The 20678-nt window shown below is 38.9% G+C and overlaps 1 protein-coding gene across 2 annotated transcripts in view; it reads left to right on the top strand.

Moving 5' to 3' along the window:
• The first annotated feature begins 2387 nt into the window (after positions 1-2387).
• Positions 2388-20678, top strand: part of MYO16 (myosin XVI) — a 615551-nt gene continuing 597260 nt past the window's right edge. Inside the window, exons 1-2 of one of the 2 annotated variants that reach the window (XM_050766697.1) lie at positions 2469-2565; positions 11852-12208. In XM_050766697.1, coding sequence (XP_050622654.1) covers positions 12160-12208 — 49 coding nt within the window. In that variant the 5' untranslated portion in view covers positions 2469-2565; positions 11852-12159. Of the gene's footprint in view, positions 2566-11851; positions 12209-20678 lie in introns of both variants that reach the window. The other variant, XM_050766698.1, reaches the window with a different exon arrangement.

Below are 20678 nucleotides of genomic sequence, written 5' to 3' on the forward strand. Positions count from 1 at the left end.
GCTCTGCCTGTTTCAGAGCCTCACCTATGAATCCAGTAAACACTCCTTTCTCCAAGGCCGAGGTCAACACTCCAGCTCAGATACCTGTGATGAAGTCACATTTAGAGTCTGCGGGGCTCCTATGTTGCTCCCAAGCCCCGTTAGCACGTCACGCCCTCTGTCCTGGTAATAATACCTCACCTGCTGTCCTCCTCTGAGAAGCGCAGAACAGCCCCTGACACCCAGGAGGGTGCACCTGGCAGACACAGCTGGCTCGTGGTGTTCCACTGAACATAAACAGTTTTTCCAAACCTCAACCCTCAGACCAGGTGTCTCTGCGCTCATGATGGAACAGGACCCCTCTGTAACACATGAACACAGACAAAACGTGATCATTATTCAAGCCACCCAAACACCGGCTACCCAAGACACCCTTGCTCACTAATCTGAGTGATGCTGCTTCTTGACCAAGTACAGCCTTAGCCTGGCTCTTGTCCTCACTCCTTAGAGCTAAGATTTACCATGAGGCACAATCTTAGAACTCATCCATGTCCCAACAGTGTCCAACTCACAGAAGATCCCACTTCCTCGAACACCCTCTAAAATTACTTAACACAAGTCCACATCCGGTAAGTCCTTCTTGCTGAGATGCCCCACAATGCCTCACTGCCTGTAGTCTCCCTCATTGCAGCCATGGTAACCCTTACTTGTTTAGCCTCAGGCGTCCCTGCAGGTCCTGGTGAAGAGCACTGGCACTCTTTCCCGCCTTCACAATGCCTGCTTCCCTCATCCTTTGCCTAATAAGTCTTTCTTGAATCCCAGCTGGTTATTCTAGCTCTTGCCAGCTGCTCTCCTCCCTAGCCAGGTGATTATTATGTTGCCATCTTTTAACAAATATTTTGGAAATCGTATACTGGAGGATTGGCCTCAACTGACCTACACTGGAATTCCTCAGTTCCCCTGATGGGGCACTTTGGTGCTGGATAATTTCAGACATCCTGAAAGCACTGTGCGGGGAAACTTCTTTGCATGCTTTGTGGCAATCCCTGGAACTGGGTCTGTTCTTTTAGCCCCCACCAGCCCAGTGTTGTTGAGCAAATGACGGGTCTTGTACCATTTCCTGCTTGATATGTGACATTCTTAGAAATATTCAGGCATACGTTTGTTGGATCTCTGCATTGGAAATGAGTGTGAACCAGTCGTCAGCAGCACTCTTCTAAATAGAAGTTTCTCTGATGATATGATTCACTGAAGCTGAGGAGAGGAATAATTTTTTGCCTCTTTATCATCAGTTTTGGATAACTTTTGCTGAAGGGTTAAGATACAGTGAATTCTGGCTCATACATATCAAAAGCAAATTTATTCCTTTCCTGACTGTAAATTCTTAAGTATATTCAGTCTACATATTGCATGGGTATTTTGACTGTCTGAACTCTAAAGTGAAAATGCCAAAATCTTGACTTCTGTGGGGAAGTTTTTTCTTCCTGTACATGGCGTCTCTCTTCTTAAATTAGCTCCAATTGTTTTATAGATACATATGGATTTCTTTCAGGGACCAGTCACAGAAGCCTGGAAGATTGGAAATTCACAGTTTATATTGGCTTTATTAGTTTTGCTCCAGTTTTCTTAGTAGTAGTAGGCTGATTTAATTCATTCCACAAAATTGAATGGATTAATGGAATCAGGTCAAATCTCCCCAACCCACATGGCTGGAAGAGTCTGACTCTGATATGTTTTATAAAGAGCCTGACTTACAGCTTGCTCTTGAGTTAAAAAAAAAAAAAAGTTCCTTCAAAAATAGTTTTGCATATTATATAAGGTTACATCCCTAAGTGATTAACTAGCTCAGTGAAGGTAGTTCCGTTCTTTTAGTGGAAGGCTAATTGGGTCTCTAATACCCCAGGCAGCCGCTCCCCTGCAGATGCTCAAGTCCCTCTTGGCTCTCTAATCATTAGACACTCAGCCCCTTCTCCACCTGCCGGGAGTGTTTTGACAGAAAGCAAGGACTTGGCCCTAAGCAGCCTCTGATCCCTCCAATAAATAACACTGCTGATCTTCACCCTCCTCTTCTGTCTGCCGCACTTCAACGCCAGTCCTTCTGTGTAAACCTTTAACTTTTTTTATTGTGTGGATTTTAACGTTCATTGTGGTGGCAACTTTGAGTGGTTTTACAGATAAAAAGGAGTGCACATGTCAGAGTTCAATGCAAATTCAGAAATTAAGTCTTTTTTTTTTTTTTTTTTTTTTTTTACCTTGAGCAGGCTAAGGCTTCCCTGTTAATTAAAGAGCTGCACTCCAGCTCTCCAGTCATAAAAGGACAGCAGCCAACCGCTGTGGGCTGAATTTGGGGCTGCCTTTGAGTCAACCTGAGCTGATGTGTTTTCTGGAATGACTTTTTTGCTTTTAAAGTCGATCTGCAGGAATCGGCCTCATCAGCTGTGTGTGTTGAGAGGTGGGGACGGGGGAGGGATGTGTCAGACTCTGAGCGTGGACCAGAACTGCGCCTAGAGACTTTCAGTGAAAGCAGAGGAGAGATTTCCAAAGGTTGTATTTTCCTTCTGGTTGGAGCCTCTCATCCACATTGTGGTAAGTGGGTCAGCTCTGGTTCACTTTTCCTTTTAGAAGAACAGGAGAAATCCATGCAGAATTAACTCTGAATTTTCCACGAATGAATTTAAGTTCCCTTGTTTTAACTTTAAAATGTGCATATGTCAGTATCAAAACCTTTTTCTTTGCTTTGGTTTTTGTTTTTGCTTTCTGATAGCTAGATTCATTCAGCTCAGTCTAATTCAATCATTCTCTTTAAAATTTTAACTCTAATTAAAGCTAAAAAAAGTCCCCATTCTGAAAGTCTTCGTGAGTGAAGAGGAAATATTGAAAAGTTTTGAAAAACAGACAGAAAAGTGATTTTCTCAGGTAGAAATGTTTTAGCAAAATCTTGTGTACAATTTAAGATTGAAGCTTATAATAGAAAATAGTATTTTTTCTTATTCAAGAGCACACATACACATACATTTTAAATCCGTGTATGGTATGTGTCATACAATTAAAACTGACACCATTTTTTACAATATGTGATGTGTTTTGTGTATATCATATTTTCACAAAGCATAACGTACTTTTGGTAGAAACAGTGTTTGTGTGAATTTTTCAGCGTTGACAATATTTTTTTACAAAGCAATTGCTACCATTTGATAGAAGAAATAAAACCTAGTGTTCGATCAGCAGGGTGACTAAGGTTACAATAATCTGTATGTTTCAAAAAAGAAGAGAATAATTCAAATATTTCTAGCATAGAGAAAAGACAAATACTTAAATTGATGGATCCCAAGTACAGTGATTTGATTTGTAAAAATTAAATGAATGTATTAAATTATCACATGTACCCTGAAACTATATATATCTGTTATGCATCAATAAAAATTTTCTAAGTTAAAAAATAATAGCCATCATTTATGAATGCTTCCTTTATTCAGATATTAATTCTTAATATGCATTATTTCACTACATGCTTACAACAAACTCATGTGTTAGACATTTTTGTTACTCTCTTAAGATACATATTTATAGCAAAGTGATAACTACACATGGTTAAAATAAACCAAATGATACTGAAGGTTCATAAGGAAAACCTACAATCTCTTTGCCCCATAACTATTCTTACCTAGTTTTGCACCCCAGAGCAAAACATTTAACTATTTATGTCTTTAGATTTGGAAGGATTTACCTCCAGATTCCTAAATAATATGGCAAGTCTGCAATTTTTTTTTTTTTTTTTTAGATACTGTCTTATTGATATCCTGCTATTATGGATAGGGATTCAGCTCATCCTACACCACTCTCCATCTCCTATCACCCCATTGTGTTTAATATATACACGTAACTTAGTTTTTCTCCTGTCGGTCACGTTGGTAACTTCAAAACCCTTAAGCCTGTATTTATTGTTCTATCAGCTATAGACAGTATTTCTCAACTCATTTTATAAAATGCAATTGGTAGTTCTTCTGCCCTCTCCTGCCCTGCCATTCCCCTCTACTTTCCAATTTTGATCAGCCATGGCTTGCTTTTGGTCAGTTTGAAACATACAAAGTTGCTGATGTGTGATTACTGGCGGTTTCATGCAGTCATGGTCAAGGTAAAAACATTAGGTTGTGTTTCATAACCATTGTAAGGTCTTCTATATCTGTGGGATGGTTTCAAGATGGAAAACCAATTCATATTATTTATAATATTGTAACTCTATGTTTGTGTTTATAAACAGGGATACATAATAGAAAAGATAACTTTTCCTTCTTTACCAGCTCTTATTGCAAGTGAGAAGTTGCCTTAGAATAATTATCCTGTTGAATAGTCCACCATTCCCTACCCATGACTGCTCCACTGCTGAAAATACCATTAGTACCGAAAAGGTGAATCACCAGCACCTTGGAGATAGCTGCTTTAGTGAGACATATGGGAAAGGGGTCAGAGATCGGCATCAGCATTACTTTCATTTGTTTATTCTGCAAATATTTATTCAGCACCTGCCATGAGCCAGCGATTGTGCAACAGGGCACAGAATGAATCACACAGCAAATCTGATTCCTGCCTTCAAGTTGCTGATACTCTAGTGGTAGTAATTTGCATATGGCTTTCCACAAATAAACATTGGAGTGATGGAGGGAGAGAGAGAGACACAGACAGACAGACAATACTAAACTTCTCACCTCTAGTACAGAAATAGTAAAATTCTTATTTGTATTAAGTGATCTGAAAGATTTTATTTTATTTTATTTTTTATTATACTTTAAGTTCTAGGGTACATGTGCACAACGTGCAGGTTTGTTACATATGTATACTTGTGCCATGTTGCTGTGCTGCACCCATCAACTCGTCAGCACCCATCAACTCATCATTTACATCAGGTATAACTCCCAATGCCATCCCTCCCCTCTCCCCCCTCCCCATAATAGGCCCCAGTGTGTGATGTTCCCTTTCCAGAGTCCAAGTGATCTCATTGTTCAATTCCCACCTATGAGTGAGAACATGTGCTGTTTGGTATTCTGTTCTTGCGATAGTTTGCTGAGAATGATGGTTTCCAGCTGCATCCATGTCCCTACAAAGGACATGAACTCATCCTTTTTTATGGCTGCATAGTATTCCATAGTGTATATGTGCCACATTTTCTTAATCCAGTCTGTCACTGATGGACATTTGGTTGATTCCAAGTCTTTGCTATTGTGAATAGTGCTGCAATAAACATACATGTGCATGTTTATTTCCATATTTTTAAGAATTAAACCTCAAATTCATATAACAAACCAAAAGTGAATTGTCTTTCCATGGTAGGACAATATTTTTAAAGGTTGTTATTCAAGTGATAGGTTGAGACTTTTTGTTTTGTTTGTTTTTTTGCTGCTACTGACAATTATGAGTTGAAAGTGTCCACTTTCTGTTACCGGACTTGCTACTTCATAGAAAAACATGGTTTCAATGATGAAATAGGCAGCAATGAATAAGTGTGTGTTGAATTCTTATGTGATTTGCAAAGATAGGTATGATCTCCTCTTGCACCATTTTTATTCATTGGAACATAAAACTGCTTTGATTGAGATCGAGTGCAAGAAATCCATGTGTATGAACAACTGGAATGCTGAACAAAATTACCTGGGTTTATTTCTGCTTCTGTAGGTATTCTTTTCTTAAATACCTTGGAAAAACAAGGGTTGTGTTCACTCTCGGCTGTTGCTTTGTAATTCAAGTACCAGTCATAGGTCACAGTCTGCTTATAGCTAAGAAGGATGTGTACCACACAGAAGAGTGTCTGGATCATAGCACTCCGTCCGTGTGTTTGGAATTTGGAATCAGTGACGAAGTAGAGCTATCCCAATGCATAAAAAAAAAATCAAATGCCCACTGGGAGGTTTCTGTGAATTCCTAGGGAGCTAAAAATTTTTAAGTTTCCTTTTGGCTCTAAATTACTCCTCCACCAATTACTATAATTTTCTGTTTGTCTCACAGAACTCACATGCTTTCCCAGTTTTGGGTTGAGAGAGTTTGGACATGAAATGAGGTCCTTTCTTTGTACCCTTGTACAGGCATGGAAAGAAAAGTAAACAACAGAAAATCCATTCACAAAGGCCACTTGTGAGCATAGCAGACTTTATGCAAAGTTTAGGAAAATTTTCTTCAATTCCATGTCCAGTAATTTGGCCCTCCATTTGCACAGTCATCCATTGTATTTTCAGACACACCCCCAGGTCTTATTTGTACAAACACAATTATTCAGCTGAAAAAAGTCAGCAGTACTTCTCTAATTACTCCTATTTACCCTAATCCTTGACTTTTTAAGATTACATTTTCTTGGACTCTGATTCTGATGCAAAACTTTTGCCAACATTGCCCCGAGAGAGTGTAAGGGTAGGGGAAATTTGATCAACAAAGATTGTTCAAGAGTTTCTGATTATGTCAGACAAAACTGCGTTTGCACTTTGGCTCTGATATTTACTGATCACTGGCATTGATTAATTTGCTGAACTTCTCTCTAAGCTGCAGCCTTCTTGTATGAAATGTGGGTAATTATAACATTTTACCTACTACAGAGAGCTGTGAGCATTGAAATAACACAGTGCATCACAGGTGCTTAGCATAGTGTCCAGTACCTGGTAAGAAGCCAATAACTTTCCTTTGTTAACATTGTATTTATTAACGCTGCTACTGTTGACCCTTATACATTCAGAATACTTTAGGTTCCATCAATCATCTTTAGAAATTTTTACTACTATAGAATTTACTACATATAAAAATAGTTCCCTAGGAGAGAAACAAAACTAAAAAACAAAAGGTAAATGGTGGGGAAACCATACCCTAGAGCTAGTGTCATGACTGAACTATTTCACTCTCTCTTAGAAATTCTAGGACTTTGAAGTGAAAATACTTTGAAACTTAGCAACCATGGTATGAACAAGAACACTGTTTTTTCTTTCATTTTATGGTTGCTTTTGCAAAATTTAGTAAATGTATCCCATAACAGACCTGTTAGTGATAACAGTCTTGCCTTAAATGCTAACCATTTATTTATTTTACTATGGTGTTTTAAAAGTAAATAAGCTTTTTCAACTTTATATTTTCCAGCAGATCTTATTGAAAATGGGCTTATTTTTATGCCACTTTTCCTCATGAAGATTTTTTTTTTAATTTTACAGAAAGAAATATGAAGAGAGAGAGAAAAAAGTAATCCCAGGTCCTTTATACTTGAGGGCTTCTTGTGTGGCTTTGAACCCAGCAGGCAGAGTGTTCTGACCCATATAAAAGCCTTACAAAGGGACCACTTTTTTTGCAAGGTGGACAGAGATCACTGTGAATATGTGCTTCATTCAATGCATCGTTTCCCTTTGCAGATGTGTGTCCCATGGAGCACCGCAACTGAATTTTAAGCTTTTAAAAGTAACATCTCGTATTTGAAGAATTTGGACTGTGTTGTGAGAAAGTGGAAAATTAGAGAGCTTCCTGAAACCTGTTAGAGAATTTCCTGTTATTTATTTTAACTGTACACCACCAGCAGAGTGATTATTTGAACTTTCAATAGGTTCCATGCCAATAGATATTTAAAAAAAATGAGAAGGAACATAATTTTAAATCACATATATATATTTATATAAAAATTATATGCAGAGGAAACAAAGGGGAAAACCAAATTAATTATTCTCTACTTAAAGAACTATAAATTATATGATCATCTGAAACTCAGATTGTGGACTAGACAGTTTGTTTCTTTTTAAATATGACAACATAATAATTTTTTTTTTCAAGTGTCAAGATGATTCTAAATTCTTCCACGCAGAGTATATGAGGAGGCTGTGTCCAGAGAAGTTATAAGATAATCCTAGGGACCCAGAGGCTGTGCACATTCACCTGCATCCCAGACCTTTGTGCCAACATCCAATCCCACCCTGAGCGTAGTCCTTCATATTTCTAGTCCTTGTATTTAGAATAAGGCAAGGTAGGCAGTGGGTGAACACTGCTGAGTGTTTGGTTATGTGACCTTTATGTTGTCTTGAGGCAGTTTACCAAGACATTCAGGAGCCTACAACATCTCCTCAGGCCTCTCAAATTGGGAGAGGATGACTTTGAAATTGGTGCTCTTGATTCTTTCAACCTGCTGTTGACTGAATGTTTGTGACTCAACCAAATTCATATGTTGAACTGAAACCCCCAATGTGGTCACATTAGGAGGTTGGGCCATTGGGAGGTGAGGAAGTCATAATGGTGGGGCCATGATGAGATTAGTGCCATTATAAGAAGACATACTAGAGTTTTTTCTCTCTCTCATTGTTATGTGAGGATATGATGAAAAAACAGCCAAGGAAGAATTCCATCACTGGACACCAGGCCTGCGTGTGCCTTCATCCCAGACTTTCCAGCCTCACAACTCTGAGAAGTACATGTTTGTGATTTAAGCCATGTGGCCTCAGGCATTCTCTTTTAGGCCCCTGACTGGACTGAGGCACCACCCACACAGGCATACAGCATTTCATCAGTTTTTATAAGATGTAGACCTCTTGCACCTTTGGTTCTTTGTAGGCTATTTTTCCTTTCCTTAACTCTTGCCTCTCTGATGCACTCTTTGCTAGTCATCTTCTATATAATTGTGATTTTAAAAGAATATGTGTAGATTCTTAAGATTATTGGTAGGAGTTTTGAAGTGTTTTGACAGTAATTTAATTTCTTCTTCCAAGGGAATTTTTTGAAAACCAACACAGTCATAGAATATGTCACTAATAAATGAAAACATTAAACTATAACCAAATATGGGGAAAAATTCACGTTATGTTGCAACTATGGCCTAGAGCCTTGCTTTTGAGAAATTAATCTGTCTTGACTTTGAAATATTAAATAAAGGCTACGTTGGAAGTAGGTGGTTTGGTCCTGCAATTTTCTGGACAATACTGAGGAATATTTTTTTTTTTTTTTTTTTGAGACGGAGTCTTGCTCTGTCGCCCAGGCTGGAGTGCAGTGGCGCGATCTCGGCTCACTGCAAGCTCCGCCTCCCGGGTTCACGCCATTCTCCTGCCTCAGCCTCCCAAGTAGCTGGGACTACAGGCGCCCCACAACCGCGCCCGGCTAATTTTTTGTATTTTTAGTAGAGACGGGGTTTCACCGTGGTCTCGATCTCCTGACCTTGTGATCCGCCCGCCTCGGCCTCCCAAAGCGCTGGGATTACAGGCGTGAGCCACCGCGCCCGGCTTCTGAGGAATATTTTTACTCCATAAAATAGTTCAATATTTGTAGAAGAATCTTCATTTTTAAACTACCACCAATGGAATCCATTTTCCATCTCTACTCCTGCAGTTTTCTCTCATTGACTAAAAAGTTTCTACTGAATTTAGAAGTAAAACTAGAGAAAATATAACACTTGCTATGAAGTAGTGGAATAGATATGGAAAAGCATATCCTAAATTGAGGGAACATTCCTGGAGAAAGAACCTGGAAAAATGTCTAGTTTCCATTTAAGCTCTGGTTAAGCAGTATGTGGTTTGAAAGTGAAAAAATGAGCCTATTGAAAAGTATGTAATAAGTGAATATTTTGACTCAAAATCGAAAATGAATTGTAAAGGATTTGCTCTTTGTTTTAAAAAATATATTCCAAGGGAATATTTTGAGATATCATGAAACACATATCTTACCTAAAAACCAACTGAGAATTAGATTTGATGTGTGTCATGATTGTGTTGGGGATAAAGGGACAGAGGGAACAGCCAGTTTTGCTAATTAGGAAAATCCTGGACACATTGACATCATCTTACAATGTTTTGATCCATCTTGGAGGCATTAAATTGACTACTTTTCCTAATAGAGATAGTGCATGTGTTCTGAATTGTTAATTGGCTCTAAAATTAGTTATAGTTTATTTCTAAATTTAACCAAAGGTGGGAAAAAATTCATAGACTTAATCTGAAATATGTTATTCATCAATTTCATATACAACTTTGGTTTTTTATGATTTTAGATGTCAAATCTCTGAAATAATATTTATATTATCTAATGGTAATGTTTGATGTTTGGATAGGTCATTGTCTTTACATTTTAAATTTAAGCTAATTTTTTTGCTTTCAATTCATGTGATTAACTTCTTTGGATGAACTTATTAATTTTCTCTTACTCTGAGTTCATTTGAATGGCTTGTTTTATCACTTATAGCACTATCTATATTTTGCTATATTTAGCAGTTTGGTGGCTATAATTGTACCAGGTTAAATGAACAAAGGCAGTTCAATACACCATCCTGTTACAGCTGACACATATGCTTATGCTATTTTCCTGTCTCTGAGTCAAGCCTTAATACATTACTCTTTTCTAAATCTTTTTTTTCTTAAACACTAGTGATCCTAGATAGATAACAAATACATTCAATAGACATATTGAGTGCCTGTATTAGTCTGCTATTACACTGCTACAGATAAATAGCTGAGACCAGGTAATATATAAAGTAAGATTTAATTGACTCACAGTTCTGCTTGGCTGGGGAGGCCTCAGGAAACTTACAATCATGGTGGATGGGGAAGCAAATACATCCTTTTTCACAAGGCAGCAGGCAAGAGAAATGCAAAGCAAAGGAAGAAGAGCCCCGCCTAAAACCATCAGATCTCATAAGAACTCACTCACTCTTACAAGAACAGCATGGAGGAACTACCCCCATGATTAATCACCCCCCATGAGGTCCCTCCCCCAACAGTGGGAATTACAATTTGGATTGCAATTTAAGATGAGATTTGGGTGGGGATACAGAGCTAGACCATATATATCAGTGCCTATACTGTGTATAACCTAATGAGGCATACTAGGATATTTTGGTGAAAAAGACACCCCTGCACCAAGGAACTAAATCTGAAACTTCCTTTTGGGAAAGCCAGGCAAGGACTAAAATACTGACTTGTAATATTTGAAAAAAGAATGCTATAGTAAGACCAAGGAAATGAAGTAATGTTTAGAGAAGTGTAGACGAAAATCATAGTGAGTGAATGTGGCCATTTATTGCAATGGTGATAGCACAAAAGAACTAGCAGAATGATCAAACCAAAGTTGAGATGCTAGTGGAGAAATTCTTGACAATACTAGCTCAAATATTAACATTGGAGTTGACTTGAATTATTTTGAATTATTAAATTATTAAATATAAAATATTAAATTATTTTGAATTATTAAAGTTATCTTTAATATATAAGTTCAGGTCCTGGATTCTGAACTTTTCTATCATAAATATTAGTGTAATGCTTGATTTTTCTGATTTTGATGAATATTCCTTTAGCTGATTTTTATTTTATGGAAGGATTTTAAATAAGCACTTACCAACTTAATTGCAACTGTGTTTCTGTTTTCCTCACTACGTTGTCAGCCTTAGGGGGCAAGTACAATGTCTGTTTTTCCACTTGTATACCTCTGCACAGTTCATGGTAATAGGTATCATATAATTGAATAAATGGCTGGATGCATAGATGGATGGATGGATTGGTGGTTGTCTAGATGGATGAATGAATTTGGAATGCCCCAGCAGGATGATCCACTTTTGAAATATTCTATCCATGTGTAAACATTTCTACTTTTTCAGGAATTATCAGTGGAGTGTTCCATGGGAAACAAACCATATCTGGTAGTGGCAATGGGTTCTGATAATAAGCAAAGCCCTTGTATCCTTTTTCATAGTCCTGTATCACAGTTATATGCGTGTTCAGTTTTATATGATCATTTCTTAAAGGACTGACTCTTAGACATAATATAGATGCCTGTGAAAGAAGTATATTTGAAAGCTAAGTATAGCCATGAGTGCCAAAAATGTAATTACCTCTGCTTTTAAGGAGCCCATCTTAGTAATCTATCTTTGTTTATCTTACAGGAGTACTCATCATCTGATTTGCTCCATGTGAAAAAAAAAAATCCCTTCCAATGTCCAAGTATCCTGCAATATTGTAGGGTATTGATATGGTCTGCCTCTGTATCCCCACACAAATCTCCTTTTGAATTGGAATCCAAATTGTAATTTGGATGAGGGTCCACGTGGGAAGGTTGGGTGAGGGTCCACGTGGGAAGTGATTGGATCATGGGGGTGGTTCCCCCATGCTGTTCTCGTGATAGTGGGTGAGTTCTCATGAGATTGATGGTTTTATAAGGGACTATTTCTCCTTCACTTTGCACTTTTCTCACATGCCATCATGTGAAGAAGGACTTGTTTGCTTCCGCTTCTGCCATGATGGTAAGTTTCCTGAGGCCTCCCCAGTCATGCAGAACTGTGAGTCAATTAAACCTCTTTCCTTTATAAATTTCCCAGTATGGGGTATTTCTTCATAGTATTGTGAAAATGAACTAATACAGTAAATTAGTACCAGGGTAGTGGGGCACTGCTATAAAGATACCTGAAAATGTGGAAGTGACTTTGGAACCGGGTAACAGGCAAAGATTGAAACAGTTGGGAGGGCTCAGAAAAATATTGGAAAATGTGGAAAAGTTTGGAACTTCCTGGAGACTAGCTGAATCATTCTGACTAAAATTCTGATAGTGATACGGAAAATGAAGTCCAGGCTGAGGTAGTCTCATGATGGAGATGAGGAACTTCTTGGGAACTGAAGTAAAAGTCACTCTTGCTATGCTTTAGCAAGGAGACTGATGGCATTTTTCCCCTGCCCTAGAGATCTGTGGAACTTAAACTTGAGAGAGATTATCTGAAATTGGCACTTATGTTTAAAAGGGAAGCAGAGCATAAAAGTTTGGAAAATTTGCAGTGTAATGATGTGATAGAAAAGAAAAAATCAATTTTCTGGAGAGAAATTCAAGTCTTCTGCATAAATTTGCATATGTAATGAGGAGTCAAATGTTAATCACCAAGACAATGGGGAATTTGTCTCCAAGTCATGTCAGAGACCTGCTCAGCCCCTCTCATTACAGGCCCAGAGGCCTAGGAGGCAAAAATGGCTTTCTGAGTCAGCCCCAGGGTCCCCTTACTCTGTGCAGTCTCAGGACATGGCAGCAGGTGTCTCAGCTGCTTCAGCTCCAGCCATGGGTAAAGACCAAGGTACAGTTCGGACCATTGTTTTAGAGGGTGGAAGTCTCAAGCCTTCCACATGATATTGGTCCACTGGGCACACGGAAGTCAAGAATTGAGGTTTGGGAACCTCCACCTAGATTTCAGAGGATGTATGGAAATGCCTGGATATCCAGGTAGAAGTCTCCTGCAGGGGTGGAGCCCTCATGGAGAACCTCTGCTAGGGCAGTGTGGAAGGGAAATACGGGGTTGGAGTCCCCACACAGAGTCCCCATTGGAGCACTGCCTAGTGCAGCTATGAGAAGAGGGCCACCGTCCTCCAGACCCCAGAATGGTAGATACACAAACAGCTTGCACTGTACACCTGAAAAAGCAACAGACAATGCCAGCCCATGAAAACAGGGAGGCGAAGGGGTAGAAGGAGCTGTACCCTGCAAAGCCACAGAGGTGGAACAGCCCAAGGCCATGGAAGCCTACCTCTTGTATTAGTGTGACCTGGATGTGAGACATGGAGTCAAAGGAGATTGTTTGAGAACTTTAAAATTTAATGATTGCCCCATTGGACTTTAGACTTTCATGGGGGCTCTAGCCCCTTTGTTTTGGCCAACTTCTTCCATTGGAACTGGTGTACTTACCCAATGCCTGTATCCCCATGGTATCTAGGAAGTAACTAGCTTGCTTTTGGTTTTACAGGCTCATAGGAGGGAGGGTTTGCCTTGTCTTAGATGAGACTTTGGACTTGGACGTTTGGGTTAATGCTGGAAAGAGTTTAGACTTTGGGGAACTGTTGGGAAAGCATAATTGTGTTTTGAAACTTGAGAAATATGAGATTTTGGAGGAGACAAGAGTGGAATCATATGGTCTGGCTTTGTGTCCTCACCCAAATCTTATCTTGAATTGTAACCTGGATTGTAATCCCTACGTGTTGGGGAAGGGGCCATGTGGGAGGTGACTAGATCATGGGGGTGGTTCCCCTATGCGTTTCTCATGACCGTGAGTGAGTTATGAGATCTGATGGTTTTATAAGGGGCTTTTCCTGCTTCTCTTAGCACTTCTCCTGTGCCATATGAAGAAGGACATGTTTCCTTCCCCTTCTGCCATCATTGTACATTTCCTGAGGCCTCCCTAGCCATGCACAACTGTGTGTCAATTAAACCTCTTCCCTTTATAAATTACTAAGTCTTGGGTATGTCTTCATAGCAGCAGGAAAATAAACTAATACAGTAAATAACAAACTAATACATGTACTTGCTCCCAGACTCTTAGAGGGGTAGCGTTGGTATAGAAAGAATGGAACCCCCACACCTCCACTGCCTCTTGTGGAACTTTTTGGGACTGAACTCAGTGTGCTCACACTTTCTCCAAAGCCAGCCAATGACACCAGGGAGCTACGTACCTTGTCACCCTCTACTGTCCTTCCAGCTGCCATGCTTCTGCTAAACCTTAACTACTGGTTGTTCTCTTAGGGTTTCACCCCTCTCTTCTCTCTTGTTCCTGTTCTCTGATCTTACAGTGCTCTCCCCCAGCTCAATCTCAGCATGTCTAAAAACTGCCCATTTTAAAAATAAGCAGTGTAAACATCATCAAGCTTCCCTTGATTTTCTCAGCTAGTCGGGATCTCTTTCCCACAGCACTTTGTAATTCTAACGATCGATAATTATCACTTTCAGTTTTGCAGATTTCTGGAAACTCTGATTTTAGTTTCTGTCACTGTTTTGGAAGCTTCACATGATCATTTTAGTTGTGCACATAGACCTAGGGCTGCATCTAAATGTGACCTTTACTGCATGCATCAGGGGCCTGTTATCCAGCCTTTGTAGCTCCTGGTGGCATGGCTTCTGCCTTTGCCCTGCTCCCCTGTAGCTATGTGGGTGTTTTCTTGGTTCCTCTACTAATAATTTGCCATTATATACGAGTGACCCATGCTGTACACTCTGCCCAGGCGCCTTCCCCAACTAGTGCTGATTCATCGTGCACACCTCGTCTAAAGCTTTCTCATCAGACCTAGCTGGAACCCTCTCTCGCACCCCCACAGCTAAATTCCACCATTCCTGTTCTTCTCTTTCATCTTAACCTATTCCTGACTTCCATAGTATTTTTCATAAATGCTATCTATATGTTAAACATAACAAATACACACATACATATATATACACACATATAAATACGTATATATCTATGCAGAAACAAATGTCTGAACCCACTTACCCACAAATTTTTTTTTTTTTTTTGAGACAGAGTCTTGCTCTGTTGCCCAGGCTAGAGTGTGGTGGCACGATCTCAGCTTACTGCAACCTCCGCCTCCTGGGTTAAACTGATTCTCCTGCCTCAGCCTCCTGAGCAGCTAGAATTACAGGAATGCACCACCACGCCAGGCTAATTTTTTGTGTTTTTAGTAGAGACGGGGTTTCACCATGTTGGCCAGGCTGGTCCCAGACTCCCAATCTCAGGTGATCCACCCACTTCAACCTCCCAAAGTGCAGGGATTACAGGTGTGAGCTACCCCACGATGATATTTTTGAAAGTATATCCTTGTAACCAAACTCAATGTAAAAAAATTTTTTAAATCTTTATTTCTTGAAGGACATTGAAAGGGACCCAATGTGTGACCCCAGCAACACTCTTCACAATCTCTCTTCCTCACTGCCTTATTTTCCATAGGCAGGTTCAGCACCTCTCACTGGCCCACAACTCAAGCCTCTGCAGGCCAGCCCAGGAAGCTATTGGGTCCCTGGAAGGTTCCTCCTCATTCTTCTCATGGCCTTCTCCTGTGCTTTCTCCCTGATCTGCCCAGCCCTTCTTCTTCTTCTGTATCACCCACAGCTGGGGCTGCAGCTTTTGCACTGGGGAGAAAGGGCTAGAAATGGGTGCAAAGTCAAAGGGGGATTCAGAAAAAGGGAAGATGGTGGGAGTGCTCTCAGGCCCCTGGGCCACCATGGTTCCTTAACACTTAGCCTTTCTCTAGATGGTGAGTCCCATGAGGGCAGGGCCCGGGTCTGTTCTGTTCACAGCACATACACCAGCGAGGTGCCTGGCCCCAAACAGGTGCTCAATGATATCGCCAAGTGAATGAATGAAGGAACAATTTTGAAGTCATTAAGCTGATGAGTAAATGTAGTACTGAACGAAAGACACTAGAGGGAGATCAGAGAAGGACTTTAGCAACATGAGCACAGTAGAAGCCAAGATTTAGCTGTGTTTGACAGCATGGAAATTTCATTTCTGCTTCTTTGTCTTCAATTTAAAAAATTTAAAAAATAAAAGTAAATTATATAGATAGATAGATTTATTTATTTATCTGAACTGAATCCGATCCAAATCCTTTCTGTTTTTAATATAGGTCATGATGGCCCTACCATTTGTAGAATAATGTTAAGACTGTAGATAGACATTTTAAAAAGATACTTATTTGAGTAAAAGCCTCATGGAATGGCCCTGAATAAACAGACTGGCTAGAAGGAACACCACTAACAGTCATCTGAAAGGATGAATCATGGACACCTGAAAGAGCACTGGGGAGGAAAACACTGGGCCCGAAAAGAAATTGTCAGATCTTCCTGACAATTTCATAAAGTATATAGGAGAAACAAGAAATTATTTAGGAATAAACAGAATAAAGTTCATGTGAAGCTCTGGGACTGACTGACTGTTCCACCTGAAACAGGTATCCAGGCTTACTCTTTCTTCAGCCTTGACAATCACCTCCCTAGACATTGTTTGTCCATCTCTAAAATGGACTAACAGTAGTACGGAGTTTGTAGGATGAGAATGTGGCAAGGATTAAAGGAGACAGCGCACATAAGGACTAACACAGGGACCGGACCAGCACACACATAGTCAGAATATACTGTGCACGCTCCGTTGAGGCCTTTCTGTGAGATTGATTAAATTTACTAACATTTGCCTGCCTCAGCCGTTTCCTCTCTTGGGCTCTTTTTTAATGATTATGCTGCACTAGAAATTTTTTCTTCGACTGAACTTCAAAATATTTGGGACCTGGAGCGCTTTGTGGGCGAAGGTACTCTTCTCTTATTGTTGAAATCCTCCTGCATGTTGGTTCATCTGGAGAAACAGAAAGACAAGGGCCCCGCCCTGGTTTATAAAGAAGCATAGAGCACAGTGCTACTCTAAAATCATTTCAAATTGCATGCATAGGTGCTGATGGAAGCGTGCGATGTCGAAGTTATACAAGCATTTTAAGTTCAGCCACATTCATGCTGCCATTTATAGTAAATCCTCCTTCTTATATTTGCTTTATTCTTGGCTGCAGTATTGTTGGATCTGGCAGAGACTCTGATAAGCAAATGGCCAAGAGCTATCTTAACAAGGAAGAGGTGACCTTGAGGCAGAAGAGAGGAGGAGAGCTGAGAGAAACAAGTAGGTAGAATTGCAGAATGGTTAAAAAGAAAAAAAGGAGCTCTTGCCTTTACTTTCAGCTTGTCTGTATTAGTGCTCTTTTTCCTCTGGATAGATAAGTCTACCGGAAGTTCATTTACAGATGCTTCAGTAAAAAATTAAGTTGACTCATAGTAATAAAAGAGATGACAGGGAAGTCTTCAGTGGGTGCAAAAGCCATAATATTTTGAATGATGAATTCTTATACGAATTTAAAAATTAAAGATAGCCATTAGGTATCACATATATCATTTTGAAAATGATGTCGTGTATTCTGTCTAAATTTGAAAGAGGTGAGGTATCACTTCAAAGATTTGAGTCCATGTAATTTAGCTTTCCATAAGTAAGAGTAAATCAACATAAAATATAAAGAGACAACAGCATAGTAAGATCTTATAGCCTTTTAGTTTTAAAGACCTGGGTGGTGGACCTGGTCTATTGTTTTCAGTTGCGTTACATCACAATAAAAAGGAAAAAAAAAAAGGACCTTAAAAATGAATCAAATTAATCATTTTAAAAAGTTCTAAATTGGAAGTCACACTGAAACAAATGAAAAAGGAATTAATTTGGAACTACTAGAAAAATAACATGTAGCCAGTATTGGATTCAGTTCAATTTCAAATCAGAACAACTTTTATGTTTTACCATCTGCCTCAGCAAGAGCCTTATAAAATTTGAACACTACAGTCTTTAGAGATTCACATATGAGGAAAGCTTTTTAAAGACCATTTGATGAATATAAAACCAGAATAAATAATGTTGGTGCTTGTCCATAAATAGAGTTAGTAATTGGTGATTACTGAAAAGATAAGTCACATCTGTCATATCATGGGCTCAGATATTCCATTTGAACTTCTGCCCTCTACACAGTCCCACAGTAGTCCAGTTAAATGGTCTTCTGACTCATGGTAGGTAAGCAAATTGAGACTCAGAGAAGACAAGCCAGGGGACTGTGTCCCTCCAAACTGTAAATTGGGAAAAAAAAAATGGAATTGAAGCTATAGCTCTAAACTGTTGGATTTAGGCATAATACTTATTTTTAAAAACAGGCAAGAAGCATGAAACAGAAACAACTTCTTTCTGCAAAATGCTTGTGTTCTAGTTATGTATTGAGATGAGGTAGATAGAAGGCAGGTAATGTTCTGACAAAGTAGACTCTACTTTCTTCACATATGCATGCATGCATGTGCATATTTGTGAGACTTGAATCACTTGTTAGCTTTACTTTATGGATAAGATATGAACATTTTATTTGCCCATTTAGTTGACTCTTCTGCAGCTCCTCTGGACATACACTGTAACATATGTGCCTTTTACAGTCCTGTGTCTTGCATGTTGCCTGCTTAATGAGTTAGTGAATGCTTAAGGAAAGGAATCCTCAACAAGGAAAAAGGGAAAAAAAGAGACAAGATGCTGATATTAGAAAAAAAGTGATAATATCATTGAATCAAGGTTTTACTGAAGCTAATCATTTTAAGAAAATATAAGATTCTACAGGAGGCAGGATGCTTGGGTGGTAGACACTAATAAGACAGATCCAGCTACTGTCTACACAGTCTTGACAGAAATGCCTTCAGGTTTAAAAATTCTAAATCACTAACTGTTTATTGATTTAACATTTAACATGTGCCAGCTACTCTGACTGGGTTAAAATGTCAAACAAGATATGGTCCTTGCCCAAATGGAGTTCACAGGAAACACTCGAGGAAATAAATAAATGGATTATAAAGTGACAGATGCTGAGATAGTCCCAGCACTACACAAAGCAGGGCTCAGAGGAAGGAGCACCATCTATCAGGGTGGGGTTGGGAGGTGTAGTCTCTGACTTTTGACAACACATTCCCATTTCCTCCTTTCAGACTATGAGAAATGTAACTCATCAAGAGTTATACCTAGTTTACGTTCTTGCTGCCCTGTTAGTAGAGCCTGCCTTCCCTGCTAAATGAGAAAATAAACCAAGAAAATTATTTCAAGAACTAGGTCTTGAAATTAAACCAGTATGCAACTTGGGGAGATGTAGCCAGGTTAAGGAGAAGGGGTCATTCCAACACAAAGACTCTGAAGCCAGAAATAGCACTTCATGTTTGAAGACGATATAGTGTTTAGGGAGTGGAGCTGAGATGAAAGAGACAAGAAGTAAAGCTAACTGAGCTTGTCAGATAAAGTTTATGGCTTGGAAAGATGGGATTGATTATGGTCACACTTTAAGGTCAAGAAAACAAATTGGGCACATTGTCTTAAGAGGGCTAAAGTTTAATTGAATTTGATTAAAATATAAAAAGGAATTGATTTTCGCATTTTCTGAATATGGTAGGGCTCATTTGTGTGTCTGGGAAATCTACATAATCTTTCTGGATTTGACATTCTGTCTGCCTGTAAAAACATTGGAAATATGTAAATGAGTGATTGTATCTAAATGTGTCCTCAATTCTGGATATGCTTAAGACATTCTAAAATTTATCTTTACTTGTCTCCTCTTTTTATTTCTTGATATCTAGTTAGGTAACATGCCCTCCTGGTTATGTTCATGGAAGTTATCCTTTCACGTGTAAGAAGCCACCTTCAAAACTTAGTGTCATAATACATGAAGAAGGATCACTTCCCAGTCATTCCATGCAGCCAGAATGCCCTTATCCCCAAACCAAAGACATTCCATAGAAACTATAGACCAAGGTTCCTTATGAATATAAAAACAAAGTATTTAACAAAATGCTAGCAAATCCTATGCAGAAACATATAGAAAGATTTATTCACTGTGACCAAGTTAGACTCATCCCAGGAGTATCAGGTTGGTCCAAGACATGAAAATCACTGAATACAATATATCATATTAACAGGCAAAGTATTACAGAAGACAAATTCATGGGTGAAGTAATACAAAAGCCAAATGATCATCTCAGTAGACTCAGAAAAATGACTTGACAAAATATAACTCCCTTTTATGATAAAAAATACTCAGTAAATAGGAAACAGAAAGATGCTTCCTGAACCTAATAGAACTTTATTCCTAAAATGAGGAACAAGACAATAATCTCTGCTGTCAACACTTCAATTCCATAACGTACTGCATATTCTAGCCAGGGCGCTTACACAGCAAAATGAAATAAAAATAATTCAGATTAAAAAATAAGAAGCAAAATTATCTATTCTTAGATAACATGATCTTGCATATAGAAAATTATAAGAAATCCATATAAAATGTAGAACCAATAAATGAGTTCTGAATGTTTACACGATACAAGATCCGCAAACAAAACTCCATCGTGTTTTTACAAACCAGCAATGAACA

Source organism: Macaca thibetana, chromosome 17 (assembly GCF_024542745.1).
Source record: "Macaca thibetana thibetana isolate TM-01 chromosome 17, ASM2454274v1, whole genome shotgun sequence".
Taxonomy (NCBI): domain Eukaryota; kingdom Metazoa; phylum Chordata; class Mammalia; order Primates; family Cercopithecidae; genus Macaca; species Macaca thibetana.